Genomic DNA, 16,832 nt, shown 5'->3' with positions numbered 1-16,832 from the left:
CGTTGCGGTAATTCATTGATAGTAATGATACAAACAGCTGCAATAATTTTCCACGCTATTTTATTTGCTAAGCCGATTTTTAATGTTTACACATCATTATCAAGAGCTGTCTCTTAAATTAAATTTAAACTAAAGTAAATTTCACACTCTGACACACCTCTCCATAATGATGTGTAAACTTTGAAACCGGTTGTGCAAATAAAATAGTATGGAGAATTGTGACAGCTGTTTGTATCATTACTTTCTACTCCAATTAAAAAAATTTAAGACTTTTTAATCACGGCTTAACCTCTTTCCCGACGGAAGCAGTGTTGCACCCTTCACAAAGAACTCTAGTAGGGATCAGGCAGTCTCCTGAAATTCTAAGCCACATTCGGGGTTTGAATCCGGGCCTATGAGCTGGGAATCAAAGACGCTAGTCAATACACCAATCCAAACTACAAGTTTATTTATTTGGCCTAGTATTGAGTCCTTGTCCCGGCTAATGCTTTTCTTCGGTGCAAGCATGAACACGTAACTAACAGCTTATAGTCAACGCCTAGTGCCATGAGCCTCGGTATAATTGCCATGGAAATTAAAGTACCTGGATTGCGTAGTGGTCTGCGCATTGGACCGAAAAGCCAAAGCTCCGTGGTTCGATTTCCGGTCCAGGGGAATTTTTTCTCATGGCAATTCTTGTATACGTAACTAACAATTTACGGTCGACGGAAACCGTTTCCCAGCCATTGCACGAATTGCCTAAAATGCTTTTCTGCTCAAGTAATCCGGTGGAAATGGGGCGCATAACGTAATCCACGATGGCATGCACGAGGTCTAGAGAAGACGTCTAGGAGCTATTTGTCAGCCGCCATCTTGGCCCATGCTTCCCATTCCTGCAAGTCGCATTTGAAGTCATCTTCACGCTTGAAGTTGTTCGACCGTTCTTTCGCCTTTTCCTAAGGTTTCCTCAATTACGCGCGCGGCATGTCCCTCTCAGCCGTGTGAGGGCGCTCGTCGGCCGCAATAGGTCTTCCCAAAGTCGTCCACTTGACTTTCTCCTCTTATTCCCACGGACGAGCACAAGTATGACGAGCATGTGCCAACCATTTGGTTCCTAGTGCTCCCCAGGAACTCCCAGGGAACCCCCAGGCTTAGGGGAGGCCCAGTCCATCGCTCAGAAGCATGACTTATGATGGCGGCTCGGGCGAATTTTTAAAATCAAATTTCCCGAATGCCCGCAGCGCCGCAACGAGTGTAAAGCGAACCACCTGCTCTCAATATCGATAATTAGAGATACGTGAAAATCGCACTTTTATTTTTATTTTTCGCACTTTCAATAACAGTTTATTGTTTTTTTAACGTCTATTTTTTTATTTTCGTAATGAGGTAGATGACGATAAAATGTAGTGAAACACAGTTATATGACAAAGTACGGAATACTTTAAATAACTATGTTGTAGAACAATAATAAATTAAGGAATAGGGCAATAAGACATGTAGTGGCGGAGGTGTAGCTTGCCCGCGCCCACTTGTAGTTCGCGGCCACGTAGAGTCCTAGCCAACTATCAGCTGGCCAGTCGCTCACATTCTTAAAGCGGTGAGTGTCGGCAGAGTATTTAAACTGCGCTCGGTACAAAATGTACGAATTTTGCCGTCAAAAAGGCAAATTTGCGTAAAAATATCATAAGAGTCCAGTCACCGCATCTATTTCGCATTAAATTGCGCTCATCGCATCTATATCGTATTGGCAATTTTCACGCATTCCTATCGATAATATAGTAAAATTGGCGATTTGCGGTGATACTTTGTGGAATTTGCTGAACATTTTGAATGGATAACTTAAAATATGTTTTTCCACATAATTTTTTTATCATATCAAGGCCATTGTTTCGGCAGTCAACGTCATATTCTAGTTTTAGGAAATTAATACAGTATTTACAATCACAAGTACTAAATTATCAATATTGAAAGTAGCCCTGAAAAGTTATAAATGGGATGTATCGCACCATGACGAGTATAATTTGGCTTAAAAGCCCCAATTTTATGAAATTGTTTCAGCCTTGAATTAATGGAAATGCGATACATCCATGATAAAATACATAAAAACAAATGGTAAATTCTGCACTTTAATGGGTAACTTCGCTACCAACTATGCTTTCGACACTCTATGTAAGGAAATTTTTTCGATCTGAAAGTTCTAGTTTAGAAAACTTTTCAGAGGGTAAATTGCTAATTCAAAATAGGCATCAGTACCAAAAGTTTATTATCTTTTCGTATTTTTGGTCTCAACTGACTGGATGGCAAAGCTACGTTATTTCACACAAGGGCACATTCATTGGAACAGCCTTTCGATCTAAATAGCTAACGCATGTGAAGTTGATGTACTTGTTGGACAGAATGTATAGGAAAACGAAAATCATTTATGGCCTGGTATAATGAAAATAGGAATATGCCAATGGTAGCTAGAGAAATTAACATGGGAGTCTTCAGAAGGATAAAAAGGCAAGTAGGAATGTATGGAAAGGTCGGAGGGAAAAGGTATTCGTGTGCTTATGATCTCTTATAAAAGCAATGTAACCTGAATGAATGATTTTATTCACTCGTCTAAATGATACAAAGAGTATGAGGGCTCAAGGGGAACCCTTCCGAGATGCAACACACCGGGGCCGGGAACCAAGCCCGTTGCTTATACGCCCGATCACCCGGGGAGGGTCTGGAGAGGAAGGGAAAAGGAAAGAGGTGTCGCCGCGATAGGAGCCCGTCGACCCTTCTGGGATAGGACAGGAGCGGAAGGAATGGGATGGGGAAAACACCTCAACGCTATAGAAGCGAAGAGGGCCCTACTATAAGCGAAACCCGGCAAGCCATTAATATTTTAACGGTCTTGGAGGATTATTCTATGAGGAAGGATAATCCTACGATCAAATCGTTAGATCATCAAAATGATACAGTGTCGAAACCATGGTCGGTAGTACAGTGTGGAAATTACCATTCATCGCTGATATTGGAACATGGATTCAGAAGCATGATTTATGCTGCCAGATTTGGTCCATTTTATTCAGCTTTCCAAAATGCCCGCAGCGTGGCGATGAGTTATGATCGATCCATCTATTCTCAATGTCGATACTACATTGTTTAAAATCGCAAATATTACATTATTAATGTTGAAAGTAGTATTGAAAAGTTATGAATGAGATTCATCACACCGTAACGAGTATTTACTAGGCTCAAAAGCACTAACTGTGCCATCTTTCTCCTTAAAATTCGAATACTTCCGGCCATCAACAGCGCAAGTGTCGACTTTTGTTACCTATGTAAATTCGCGGTGAGTGGCAACACATTTAGTGATTAAACCGGTTGTTGAAATTTGCATCAATACGCAGGAAATGAAAGAATGATACCTAACTAAAATAGGCGGCTAGTAGTGGGAGAAGAAAAGCACATTTGAGGAGAAGTTATGAGTGATTTTCATCTAGGTAGTTCGATGTAACATGGCGAATTACACCAAAGAATAAAAACTACGTATTCGAGGCAGGTTAAATGAATTTTCCCCAGTGTTCATTATTCGAGCAATTAGATCAATTGAAGGTCACCTTGCGTAATGGGTGAGATTTTATCAGTGTTTTTTGTGGGAAGAGATCAATTTGGAGCAATGAAATGATTCATATATGGACAAAAAAGAAAGTAATTTGAGGGCAAATATACATTTATTCGTGGGAAACTGTAGGATTATTAGCCCTTTTCCATTATTAAATTTCATTGCATATTGCAAAAATTATCATTAACTCGTACTTCTTTCCACCCTCGGTCATCGCTGATATTAGAAATTTAACTCAGATTAATTTAACTAACAGCAGAGGATTTTGGCACAAAATATATTTAGATTGGAAATGTGGTCTATCTCATTTTGTTTTAATGCAGTAAGTCCGCCAAGATGCTGCATTCTGAAACCTTGGGAAACAATCTCCAGGTTCTATAGCATTACTAATTGTTTGAGATGATATATCGTCTAAATATGATATGTGTGTATTTTATCTGCTTTAACTCCTGCTTTTACTATTTCAAAATTTATTGTTTTATTTCTTCTATGTGCCTATTAGGAGTATCATTAAAGCTTTTTTTGTTAGTATCGCTCTTCAGTACCGTCTGTCTACCATTAACGACTCAACGTTGGCGAGAGAAAGCTATTTAGGAGTCATGCCATTATATCCCCTGGGTCGTGATATTCATCATTCGTGGAGCAACTTGAAAAAGATAGGAGGCAGCACCATCATCATCACGCATCCATTCTTAACGGCGTATTTTTTAAGCACTTATTTAGACCTCATTACGCCCCATTTTTGCTGGAATATTTGAATGCATGGCTTAAAAAATCAATATCTCCACTTCACGCCATGCTTAAGAAACTTACATAGAAGATTTGTATACGTTCTATTAATCCCTTATTACAAAAGTCATAGAACACTATTAATTTTTGTTTTCATAAAAATCGTTCAATTTCTTTCAAAAGGTTGCATAAAAGTATCATATGTCGTTCTCCCCTATTCAAGTTTATCGTACTTCATTGAACACAATTTTATGAAGAATGAACTGTTTAAAATGTACAAATTCATTGTTCCTCGGGGTTTGAAGCTTGAAAATTATCGATTTTTCTCATGGGATAAATACATTTTTACTTCTGCCGATTAGAAATTTTTCACGAAAAATTTTTATTTTTACCGATCTTGTTCCATCACTCTCACGATGAGAATGTTTATGGGATTTAACATTGATGAAAATATTGAAATTTAAAATGTGAAATTTAAAATTCAACTCATCATCATCATTAGTCCACTCATAAGACTGGTTTGACGCAGCTCTCCAGTTCTCTCTCCTATCCGCTACTAGCCTTTTCAAAGCGATATATTTCTTCTCTTTAGCACCCTTTATAACCTGTCCTATATAACTCATTCGGGGCTGTCCCTTGCCCTTCTTCCCTTCCACCTGCCCTTCTACGATTGTTTTAATCACGCAATCATGTCTCATAATGTGGCCAACTAAAGTTTCCCGTCTTCTCCTTATGGTTTTTAGGAGAATTCTCTTTTTTCTAATCTTCGACTATTATTATTCAACTATTAACAACTTAATCTCTCCTCCCTATCATTTCCTTGTCTAATTATCGCTGTAGTCCTTACATTAGTGCTACCAGTTCCACCTTAAAATTTCCACCCTTTCATGAAGCATCTCATAGTTTACCAACACAAGCAGAAAAGTTTGGTAGTTGTTTTCGACATGTTCACCTCCAATCTGCTGAGCACAATTTCTTCCCCGGCCTCACTTACTCTTACGGAGCATTTTTACTCATCTTCGCACCCGCAAGAGCACAGCCGTTGTCTCACACTTGAACAGTCCTTTTCTCTCTGTGGTTTATTCCAGCTTAAAATGAGATCTAGAGATCCCCTTGTAATTACTGGGCCCCTTGTGAGGGGAGAAAACTTTAAAAAATTGTTGAATATAATTTTAATATTGTCCCATTAACCCATTTTCGCCCAGAAAAAATTCTGCCTGCGATTGTGAAGATACTTAGGTACGTAGGTCATATGGTCGTCTTTATCAATCGAGTGAAATATCATGGTGATGCATCCAAGTTTTTCTTCAAAATGACCTAATCCACATTGCTACACTAGGTGGTGGTAAGGAGGTCAGAATCTAATGTTGTTCAATTTCTATCAGTGACCGTGATAATGATGATGAATTTTCAGGGCAAGCATATTTTTGGATGAAAGGAAGTTAAAATAATTTATGAAATGTCATTTACTCTTTGATTTTATAATACTTGCATTTACTTTACAGATAGTGAGCGTCCATATAGTATTACCGTTTCGCATCCGTCTATTTCCGTCTGACGGATTCTTTCAACTGGCTTCACAAATAAAATAATTAATGGATTACGTTATTGCTAGCTTCAGCAGCGTTTGGGACAATTTTCCAGTAAAAGGGGGTACAGGTTTTCTTCAAGAGCCTCATATGCTCACGATGATAGGATGTGTCCATATAATTACGGTGGGCTGAAATGGGTTAAAAAAACTCAAGACGTAAATACTTTGAAATACGGGTTAATTTTTTTCATAATTTCTTTCGGGTATGATAGCTTTAGCCATTTATTTATATTCATATAACCATGGCTAGTTGAACAACCAACCCCCCCTAGTTTTGATCTTGGGTACGCCCTTGTATCTATTATCCAAATATGAAATTTTTGCATTTTTCTTTACTAATCAGTGGCCTTGTTCAAATTCATTTGCGAAATCCATGATGTCGTACACAAACGCAAATCCGGTCAACTTTCCACCTTCTCGATCAGCCGTGTGATACGGTGGCTCGTCTAAACGTCCATCTTCAATTGCCTTACCCGGGTCACACCCTAGAGCATGTTACAATGTTAATCACGTGGAAAATTTTTGCCTATCTCTATTATATAATAATGGGAACAACCTTTCAATCTAAAGAGCTAGCCCATGCGAGGTTTTTGTATTACTAGAGCAGAGAGTACAGAAAGACGGAAATAATTTGAGGCGTGGTATGACGAAAATATGATGGCAAGGTTAGCTAAAGAAACTAATGTGGGAGCCTTCAGAGGGGTAAATGGCCAAGTAGGAAGGATGGAAAGGTCGTGGGAAGAGGTATTCTTGTGCTTATTCTCTAATAAAAGCAGTGTGCTCTCAACACATATCCCAAACCAATGAAGATACAGCCATGAAATTTACAGTTCATATTTATCCGAGAAAAACTTTTTGGGGTCATTTTAGCATAATAATATTGAATTTTCGAGTCTCATAAAAAAGGGAACATAATAAAGATACACTTTTGTATGTTCCACAGAAGTTTTAATAACCGACCCAGGTTTCGACAATACACTATGTCATTTTCAAGGTCACATGACACAGTGCATAGTGGTAAGGTGACATAGTGTACTGTCGAAACCTGTGTCGGTTATTAAAACTTCTGTGGGACACACAACAGTGTATCTTTATTATGTTTCCTGTCACCAAGTTCCACCAAATATCGCCGTCCAGCCTTAAGTTGCTCATAAAAAAGCATTGAATTCCATGGAAGTGAAGATTTCTCTGGTCTTAAATCGCGTCAGGTCCTTCATATCCTCTTCCGAAGTTTCGATTTGCAAACTCATCCTCAGGGATTCAAGAATCCTATCAATCAATCTAATTCAAATTCAAATTTAATCAATCCAATCAAATTAGGATTCCTAGAAGGACGACGTGCGAACTTCACATCGAAACGTCGGAAGGAGAAATGGAGGACCTTACCCGCGGTGAGACCCAAGAAATCTTCATTGCCATTATTCGTCGGGAAAATACCAGATATTACATAACTGAATTCTATGCTGGCCTTTTTTTCGCTGTTTAGCCTACTTACACACAACATATTGGTTAAAATTTGTACCATTACGCGGAAAATAGTGTTGTGATTCTCCTATCAGTTTTTAAAATATGCTTCGTAATCTCTGATTTTAGAAAAACTGTAATATATTGTAGAAAAAATCCTTTTTTTTCATTTCAACAGTAGAAGTTAACTATAAAAGCCATAAGAAGTAAACGCGAATTCTCCACATATGCAAAGGAAAAACTGCTTTTACCTACGGTAAGAATGGAATTTTTTTAGTAAATGCTGAGGTTGGAAAAATTTATTTAACACCCTATGTGATTGCAACTTCATTAGAAATCTCGTAGATTAAAATCATTCAGTACAGAGAAAAGTATCTAACGTTGAATTAATTGGTGAATACAGACAATTGTACTACTTAGTGGTACCAAATTGCACATTCGTGTGTACTCTGTAAATAGCTGCTTTAAAAAATACGAAGTCACATTTTAGTCTTCACTATCCGTTCATATTCAACAGGGTTCCCTTAGCTTGTCCTGTAAAGTGAACAAAATGAAAGAATATTGAAGAAATTCGATATTTTCGGAGGCGTCACTTACCAAAACGTACTGGATACAAAAAATTATACTACCTAAGTGGTACAAAATACCACATACTGTTGTAATATGTAAACCGCAGTTTTAAAAAATGAGAGGCGACGTTTTAGTCTTCACAATCCGTTAAATATTCAATGGGTTACCTTAGCTTGTCAAGTAAAATGAGCAAGGTGAAGGAATATCGAAGTAATTTGATATTTTCGGAGTCGTTACTTACCCAAACGTACTGACCGGTTGAGCCTAGGGTTGGGTGCTGTCCGAGGTCTACGAGGCCCGCCTTCATGACTGCTCACTGCTCGAGTTGTCACGGCCTCTGCAATCGCGTCCCGGGATCTGAAAGAGAACGCACCACAGTGTAGTCTATATCATCTGCATAATACCCCTCAGGCCACCTCAATAGGAGAGGGGCATATTTAATAAACGGCTCGTGTCAGTCGAACGTCAATGCATGGCTCGATCAAATTGTTACCTGTACCTATGCATCGCATCTCGATTTCTGACTCGATTTTTTCTCAACGTTTTACTGCTGTTGCTAGTCATTTTTTGGAGGGAGTAAATTCTCTTTCCAGTGTAATATATTGATTGTTTTATCAATTACATTTGTTAGGTAACTATGAACGGTATTATTTTCATCAACAAAAAAGCCAATTCATTGCAAGAAAAGTAAGCCAAAATTCTTTTCTCTTCCCTTTACTTTATTCAAAAATGAATTATATTTTTAGCTTTATTGCTGTGAAAATATTTAAATAATCTTATATGCCTTAATGTAACAAGTTTATGTACTCATATTCATTTATAGCCCTGATGAAGGCATATAAACTTGCCGAAATGTTGGAAAGAATTTGCATTTAAATTATTCAAAACGTGCACTCCAAAACACAATTCAACGTTAAAAATAGGGGTCGAGAGAAAGAAAAAAATACCTCAGTTGATGGTTATTATTATTGACGGAAGGTAAGAGAGAAACTTATAGCAAGATCCCTTTTGTGTGTTATTTTGAAGCCACACTCTCTAATAAAGTTATCCTTGCATTTCCTGATATCCATCGGAGCTGAGGTTTGACATTTTCACTATTAAGATATGAACACAATCAAAAATTTAAGAGTCATGGAAAAAGTGAAAAATTTCGAATTCCGTCCGATAAATTGAGCAATTGAAATGAGATTTTGCAAGGGCCATTCCAATAGGGAGTTTGCCCTTAACATAAGCCATGTATGGGATCGTGATTTGAAGTCTAATATAATGATAACACCTTCTACCCGTCCCTTTCCAGCCTTTTCCCCTACCTTTATGAATATTCTAAAATGGAAATTTAACCTTTTTCCTCCGATAAATTGATCAGCAATGGCCTCAAAACGTCGGACAATAACCGAACCAGCTCGCGGGGTACACCTGAAAACAACGCATGCAGGTATGACTTTGATTTCATCATGAATTGACGTACCTATGAATTTAACTTCGATTGACCTATCAATGGCTACTCAAGAAATGTCCGCAGACTAGCGAGTGGCGCACTTTTACGATGCCACACGTAAGTGCACATGAAGTGCGAAAATTTCACATGGGAAAAAATTATTTGCCTTGACCAGGGTTCGAGCACGAATCTCCCAAATTTGCACCATACGTTCTACCACTGTAACTACCGAGGCGAGCTCTTCAAATCCTCAAGAGAAGAAGATACCTACCCAGTTTAAGTGGTAGCACATGAAATGAGAAAATTCCACAATGCTTCTTTAACTACCTAGGCAATCGCAAAAAATCTTCAGGGGAAGAAGATAATTCGGTTGGTCATGTGATTCAGTTCACCTGGAGCGAATTCGGAAGATATGTGTTGGAATCCTGGCCAAGGCATATAATTTTTTACACGGGGAATATTTGCAATTCATGTGTAATTGCGTGGGGCTCGTAAAAGTGCCCTCGAAAGTCTACCGACATTTCATGAGTATCATTAGTAGTAGTTTCAGGTTAATCAGAGTTAAAAGATAGTGTCCGGAGTGATGCGGTGGAAATGTTGATATTCAGCTTAGTAAAACCACTTGTCTGTTTCCACCCAATTTTATTTAAACCGACCATGGTTTAGGCAACTCGAGCCATTATCAAAGTAATGGCACGAGTAATGGCCTTGATGATGGCACGAGTAATGGCCTTGATGATGGCACGAGATGCCGAAACCATGGTCGGTTTAAATAAAAGTGTGGTTTTACTAAGCTGAATAATCAGAGGTAGTTTCACTTGTAAGTCAATCCTTGTCGAAATAATATCCATGCCGGTATGCGTATGTTTTCTGGTGTACTTCACGTGATGATTCGATTATTGCCAGGTCAAATGATTTGTTTTCCTCTGCGGAGTTATCATACTCGAAACGGTTGTTTATCACTTCAAATGAAATGGAAGATGTTTTGTTCAAAGTATGTATTCGAAATGTTTGGCTGCAATGCGTGCTTCCAATCATTTCAGATTTTGTCGGTTTATTCACAAAAGCCTTTCCACGGCTCGGCTTGGTGAAGGGTGGAGCGAAGAAGAGCCGGAACTTTCCGAGTATTCTCATCATCTCAAAGCGGGCTCAGGAGTGAATGTGAAGGCATTCGCTGCACTTTGATTATCTCTTTCCGGCTCACTGTGGAGTGGAATTTGCGGAATACTGTGAGGAAAATGGTGCTAGAATGGGGAAAATTTGACCCCACTTTCTGTGGAAGTGTGCTATGCTGGCGTGCATTGGATGACGGCAATGCTTTTCAAGCGAAGAAAATTTCCTAACTCCATTTCCGTGGAATGGAAATTCTTGGTGTTTCACTCAGCCGCTTAGAGGAAAATTGAAAGTATGTATACAAAGAAGCAAAGCTTTGAGATGATAATGGGCGTGTGGAACTGGTTCTGCCGATGTCTGGTTGTTCCAATACTTTTCATTTTGAATGCCGTCATTCCGAATTGAGTGACAATCTCGTTGCCGCAACCCATTTCTTCCATAAAAAAACTTTCTGCTTGCGATTGTGAAGATATTTAGGCATGTTGCTCCGAATTTATAAATCCAGTGAAATATTTGGTGACATATCAACCGCTTTCTTTAGAAAGACCCATAACCATATAAATAATATAATCTGAAGTTTCAGGCGAGATGGAGTGGAAACGTGACATAATAAAGAGGAGCAATTTCCACAATTTTAAATTTATTGGTACTACCTGATGATGCTGTAAAGCGAAACCGGTAGTACCATTAAATTTAAAATTGTGGAAATTGCTCCTGCTCTTTACCATGTAACTACGTTCGGCGGTAACGAGGTCAGAATATAATGTTATTCAATTTCTACACGTGACCTTGATAGAAAGGATGAATGCTCAAGGTAAGCATAGTTTTAGAAAATTAAAATTACCCATGAATTTCATCCCGCATTTACTTTTATTGTACTTCCTTTAATTACCGACATGGGCTTTCCATATTGAATTCCCGTTTCGCACCCGTTTCTTTGGTCAGTGGGCTAATGTCGACCGGCCTCAAAAATAACCAGATAAGTGGATTAAGTTATTGCAAGCTTCAGAAATATACCTGTGATAGTTCGGCAGCAATAAGAAGTGCGGGTTTATGCTCGGAATGATAGGATGTAACCATATGGCTCCGTTTGGCGGAAATGGGTTGAGACTATTCTATCTCTTTAAATCATGGACCGAAATAAATGCAGTGGGACTCTCACTAATTTTACTTTATTTTTGGGCTCATCATCTTTCCAAAAATACTACTTAATATTACCCATAAATACTCAAAAATGCCTCCTTTATATGTGAACCTCACAATCCATACTTATTATTAGTACTAGTATTAGGCTCGTATAGATAGTTATCAACCCATTCTAATTCCAGGTTAGTCTCCCACAATAAGAAGGTTTGAGTTCCTAACAGCACACTCGGAATTGACGGGCTTACATAAGCCCATCGCACCAAGCCACCGGGATCATTTTGAATTTTCTACTCCGTTGAGAAACTCTAGTTTTCGAGCCATTTTGCCCATATTTGCTATTCTGGGCAAATTTATGCTCAAGTGCGCCAAATTTCTGGCTGCTCCATTAAGTTTTCTTTCGACTAAGATTGGAATGAAGGCCATCTGCTAATTAAACATTGGCTCGTGGCCTGAATGGGAAGCAGCGTCGAAACGCATTTTCTCATTAGGTCTGTGCACTCAAGATAGCGCAGTTTGCCGAGAAACCTCAGCAAATTCAAAGTTATCGATTGAACCGTGCGAATTATTTCATTGGTGTACACAAATGATGACTAGTATAAGATTTCCTCTTGGAAAAAATACGTGGAAAAATTCTTTATTTTTAATGTTCGAACCTGTCTCGTTATTACCAGTATCGGTAAGTAACCGAGTAAAAGTAATCGGATTACTTCTAACGATTAATTTTGCTGTAATTTTTACTTGTAACGATCACTTTTTACGAAATATAATTTTAATACATAATTTACTCCTTACGGAGAAAGAGGAATCGTTACTTTCGTTGTTATCGTTACTTGCTCGTAATCGACGATAACTAATAATAATTTACCTACAGGTAAATTTAAGTCCCTAAGTATCATAACTTGCTGGTTTAGGTTCAGTCACTCATATGTTGTAGCCTACTTGTGATGGGTGCAAAATATGACACACTTTGTGTTGCTACAGCAGTTTAATTGTAAGTATCACAAGCGAAATTGCAGTGAGCAATTTCAATGACTCAATTATTCCACAATTTTACCGCTCTATTCGACAGTTACCCGGTGGTCTCCAAGTGGAAAAATCTTGTAAAAAGTACATTATTGTAAATTTAACTGTAATTTTACTCATAATTATTTAAAATCAGTAATTTTTACTAGCCATTGATTACTTTCTGCACGAAATAACTGTAATATATCCCAGTTCACTTTTTTCAGTACTTTTACTAATGCTGGTTATTAATGTGCCTATACTCCATGATTCGCAGATTATGCAGAGCCAACACCAAAAAATGTGTTTGGGGTATTAGAACTGATGTTTCCTCCATAGCCATAAATGATAATTAGTCAGGCCTCAGGTAATAACACGGAATGAAAATTTAGTACACGAGCCTTGAAAATGGCTGAACTTTCACCATTAAAATCAGGTAATGCCATCCCTGGCTGGTGTTAGCCTGCGCCCAAATCAATGAATGTGTGAAATTTTGCAACTTTCTTTGCACGCAGACTGATGACTAAGACTTCAATTTATGCATACATGATAAGTGTAGGGTTTCAAACAACACTGCTCATTCGTTAAAAAAACTATTATTACGATCAAATGTAGACAAAGGGTTTAGTATTCATTGTTTTATCTGTTTCTCTTAGAAAAATTGCCATCAAGGACCGAGTAGACAGGCTGTAGAATGGGGATGAATGCCATCAAAATAGGAAGAAAATATGAGAGGGTAATTTTTGCCCTTATTTTGATTTTTAAGAAAGCCTTATAATAGACCACAACGTAGCGTCTTGTCCAACGGACGAAGTACCACATTTAAGAAGTGGGGATATACAGCTTCTGAAAAATCATTAAAGTAGAAACTGGAATGTAAAAACTCGGCATAGAATTTTTACTCGCTAGAGCTAAAGGAGTAAAAATATCATCAAAGACACATTTTATGTTAATGGAAGACATATTTTTACAAATGGACGTAATTTGTTGGCCTACGTAAAGATTCGGCTTCGTGCGCCGCTAATTATTTGGTTAACACTTACAGTAAATTTTGTTGAACTTAACCACTCTATAATTGCTCTCAATCTTTTCCAATAATTATAACCATCACGCTTTCTACTCTTCACTTCATTTTTCAGCCATAGTATTTTTATTTATTTTGTGTGAAAGCAATGCCATGTGTATCGGCGTTATGTGCTTGATATTGCATTTTCAAGTTAATTGTGGTCAAATATACATACTTTGCATGATAATTCTCAAAATACTGCAGTACTCATAAGAAGATTGCGTAATATTCAAGTATATATTATGTAAATGAACGTCATTTCATAGGGATGTCTTCACTTTACACTAGACGGTAACGGTGTCAAGGCTACCGCGTCATTATCAAAGTTAATACACTTATTGTAGTTTTGACCTCATGATAACTACGTGGTAACATTCAAGTTGGTCGGTTTTTAATTAATTAATTAAGATTCGAATCACATGTGCTACGTTTCTTCCGGTGAAATATCGAATGCTCATTCAAAAAATACCATTTGAAACAACATTTTAAGCCTCTTCGTTTGCATGACGGCATTATCACCGTCAGTGATGGTACTGCCAAATAGAATTCCTCCTGTGCATTTTTGAGTGATGAATGTGAGAATGGAAGGAAACTGAATTCAAAGGATAGAACCAGCTGCGTTAAATAAATTAGGCAAGAATTGATTGCCGAGATGAGGCTGAAAAAGTATACAGCTGAGGAGGAAAGAATTGGATTCTTGCGAAGAGAAGTAAGCCATCATACGTGGGATTGCCCACACTTAACTCTTAACTACGAAACGTAAATGGCCATTGATTTGGGCACGGAATAACAACAGTCAAGGGTAGCATTACCAGATTATAATAGCAGAAGTTTTTCGAGTAATAAATTTTCATTCTGTGTTACAACCTGAGGCCTGGCTAATGATCTTTTATGGCTTTCAAGGTTAAATCAGTTTAAATACCACAATTATTCATCTTGGCGCGGCACAGTGGAGTTCTAATCGTGGAGTTTTGGCAAAATAATTATAATAATAATACAGTGCCTAAAATGAAAAATTAATTATTTATTTCTCCGCGTATCTTTCACAAGATTAAATCTTATGCCCGTTATCATTTGCGTATATCAATAAAATAGTTTGTAGGCTTACATCGAATCTATGAAACTACCTGGGTTTATTTTTGCAAGCCGTGCTATTCTGAGTGCACAGATTTTTACACTCATGTTTTAGTTTTCTATGCTTCTTTTTAAATATAAAAATATGGGATTTAAGATTTCAGAAAATATTTTCATCTTATTATTAATGAGGCTGTGTATATTCAAAATTAATTTTTTACGTAACAGTTTTAATTAAAATAATCTATTATAATACAATTACAACTGCTTTCAATTCTAAAATATGCATTAAGTAAGAGAATATTAGGCGCTTTTAGGCTATTTCAGGTCAACCATTCAAAGGTATTCCTGCTGTGGGTAACATAAATACCTTTGTGAGCAAAATAAGCTAATTACTTCATTTTCCTATTCTCATTAAATTATAAGAGGATATTCCTGGATAAAAATTATATTTATATATGCTTTCAAATCGGTGCACAGGTAAATCATAAATTTCCCGTGTTTCTGAATTGATAATAATACATAATCTTCTAATTCTACAGAAATAGCTCTAAGCACACCGTGAGTAGGTATTATCTGGGAGTAGTATTCCAGTAAAACCCTCTATGTGGTAGAGCAAATGAACGTACGTATCCTCTAAAATGATTTTTACTGTTGCAGTTACGAGAGAATGAATACGCTGGCAACGTTTACTTTTCTCTTTAGCAAGTGACTCATTTTTGGCCAAGTGTGTACGAACTGCTTGAAATTTTTAACCAAATCTTAAGTAATTTAAAGCGTAATATGAATTAGTTTCCTGCTAATAAGCTACTAAATATGGAGGGGATTTCAGCGAATAGGGTTGGAAACTCCTTTATGCCACAAAAAAGAAAAAAATCCGATATTCACTTCATATAGATAAAAATGTGCATAGCTAGCGAGATGTTCTGTGCAACAATAAAAATAGGATAAAATTAAAAATGGGTAATGAAAAATGGATGGGATAATAATAAAAATGGGATGGTGAATTACACCTGTGAAGCTTTTACGCTTTGTAAAAATTATAGTTTCAGGTTAAATGGACAGGATAGTCTTTTAGTAATGCACTCGCAACCATACTATTTCGGGTATGGATGCAAAATTATTTTGAAAAAATTCACGGATGCCAAATTGTAAATAACACTGGAGTGACTTTTACTAAAATAACGGCATAAAGTTAAATAATAATTCAAACTTCAGTATCACGCCGAGAAAAAAATCGTTCTTATGCTATATTCTAGGTTTTATAATCTGATTGTGCCATTTCTTTTTCATGAAAACTCGAAACTACTCGTTGATACATATTCATGGTTTCGGATTCGGAGAAGAATGCTGGTTAGAATAAAATTTTATAATTTTAAGCGGTCTCGCTTGTATTACGCCATGCAGTTGAAACTACATGGCGTAAAACATGTCCCCAATCGTCTCAAGTGTATAAAGAGCTCGTCCAAGAGACGTAACATCGCATTCAAAAGTGTTCCACATTAATTAGCCTTAAATTTTTTCTGGGTCAACGAGATGAAGAAGGAGGTCCAAATTTAGAGAAACAACATCAAGTCCACACACCACAGGCCTGCCTTTGTGTGAAGAGCCTGATAGCATCATCGTTTTGCTCGACCTCATTTAGATCCCAGCTGTTACGCATTATTAAAATAGAATAATAACTGTGTGTGTGTGTAGCGTAAAAATTCATCAAATAAAATCGAACTAAGTGATTGCATTGCAAAGTGAAAATAGCTAAATGAAATGTTGAATAGATTTTTGAGTAATAAAAAATTTGAGTCAAAAATAAAAGTTAGTACAAAGCTTAAAGTAATTGAGCTGTAAACTGTAATGCGAATAAAATCTATTCGTCCAATTATATGATTCCATTTGGCCAAAAATATGTCACAGGCTGGACCAAAGGAAGGTTATTTTGTGTCCACCGCCTACTTACGCTCTCATAGCATTGTATAAGAACATAAATTATGCATCGAAATGTATTTAAGTATAAAACCAATTTTTGGAAATATAAAGAAGTTGTAAATTTATTTAAGGTGTATAA

The 16,832-nt window shown here is 37.2% G+C and overlaps 1 protein-coding gene across 1 annotated transcript in view; it reads right to left on the bottom strand.

The window, feature by feature from the left end:
* The window catches only part of LOC124170665 (slowpoke-binding protein), a 178,358-nt gene that overhangs the window by 130,786 nt on the left and 30,740 nt on the right, over positions 1–16,832 (bottom strand). The window contains exon 2 of the mRNA XM_046549541.1: positions 8,173–8,288. Within this exon, the coding sequence (XP_046405497.1) occupies positions 8,173–8,238 (66 nt within the window). The 5' untranslated portion in view covers positions 8,239–8,288. The remainder of the gene's footprint in view (positions 1–8,172; positions 8,289–16,832) is intronic.

The sequence above is a fragment of the Ischnura elegans genome, chromosome X (genome assembly GCF_921293095.1).
Source record: "Ischnura elegans chromosome X, ioIscEleg1.1, whole genome shotgun sequence".
Lineage (NCBI taxonomy): Eukaryota > Metazoa > Arthropoda > Insecta > Odonata > Coenagrionidae > Ischnura > Ischnura elegans.
This window is presented reverse-complemented; position numbering and strand designations above follow the sequence as displayed.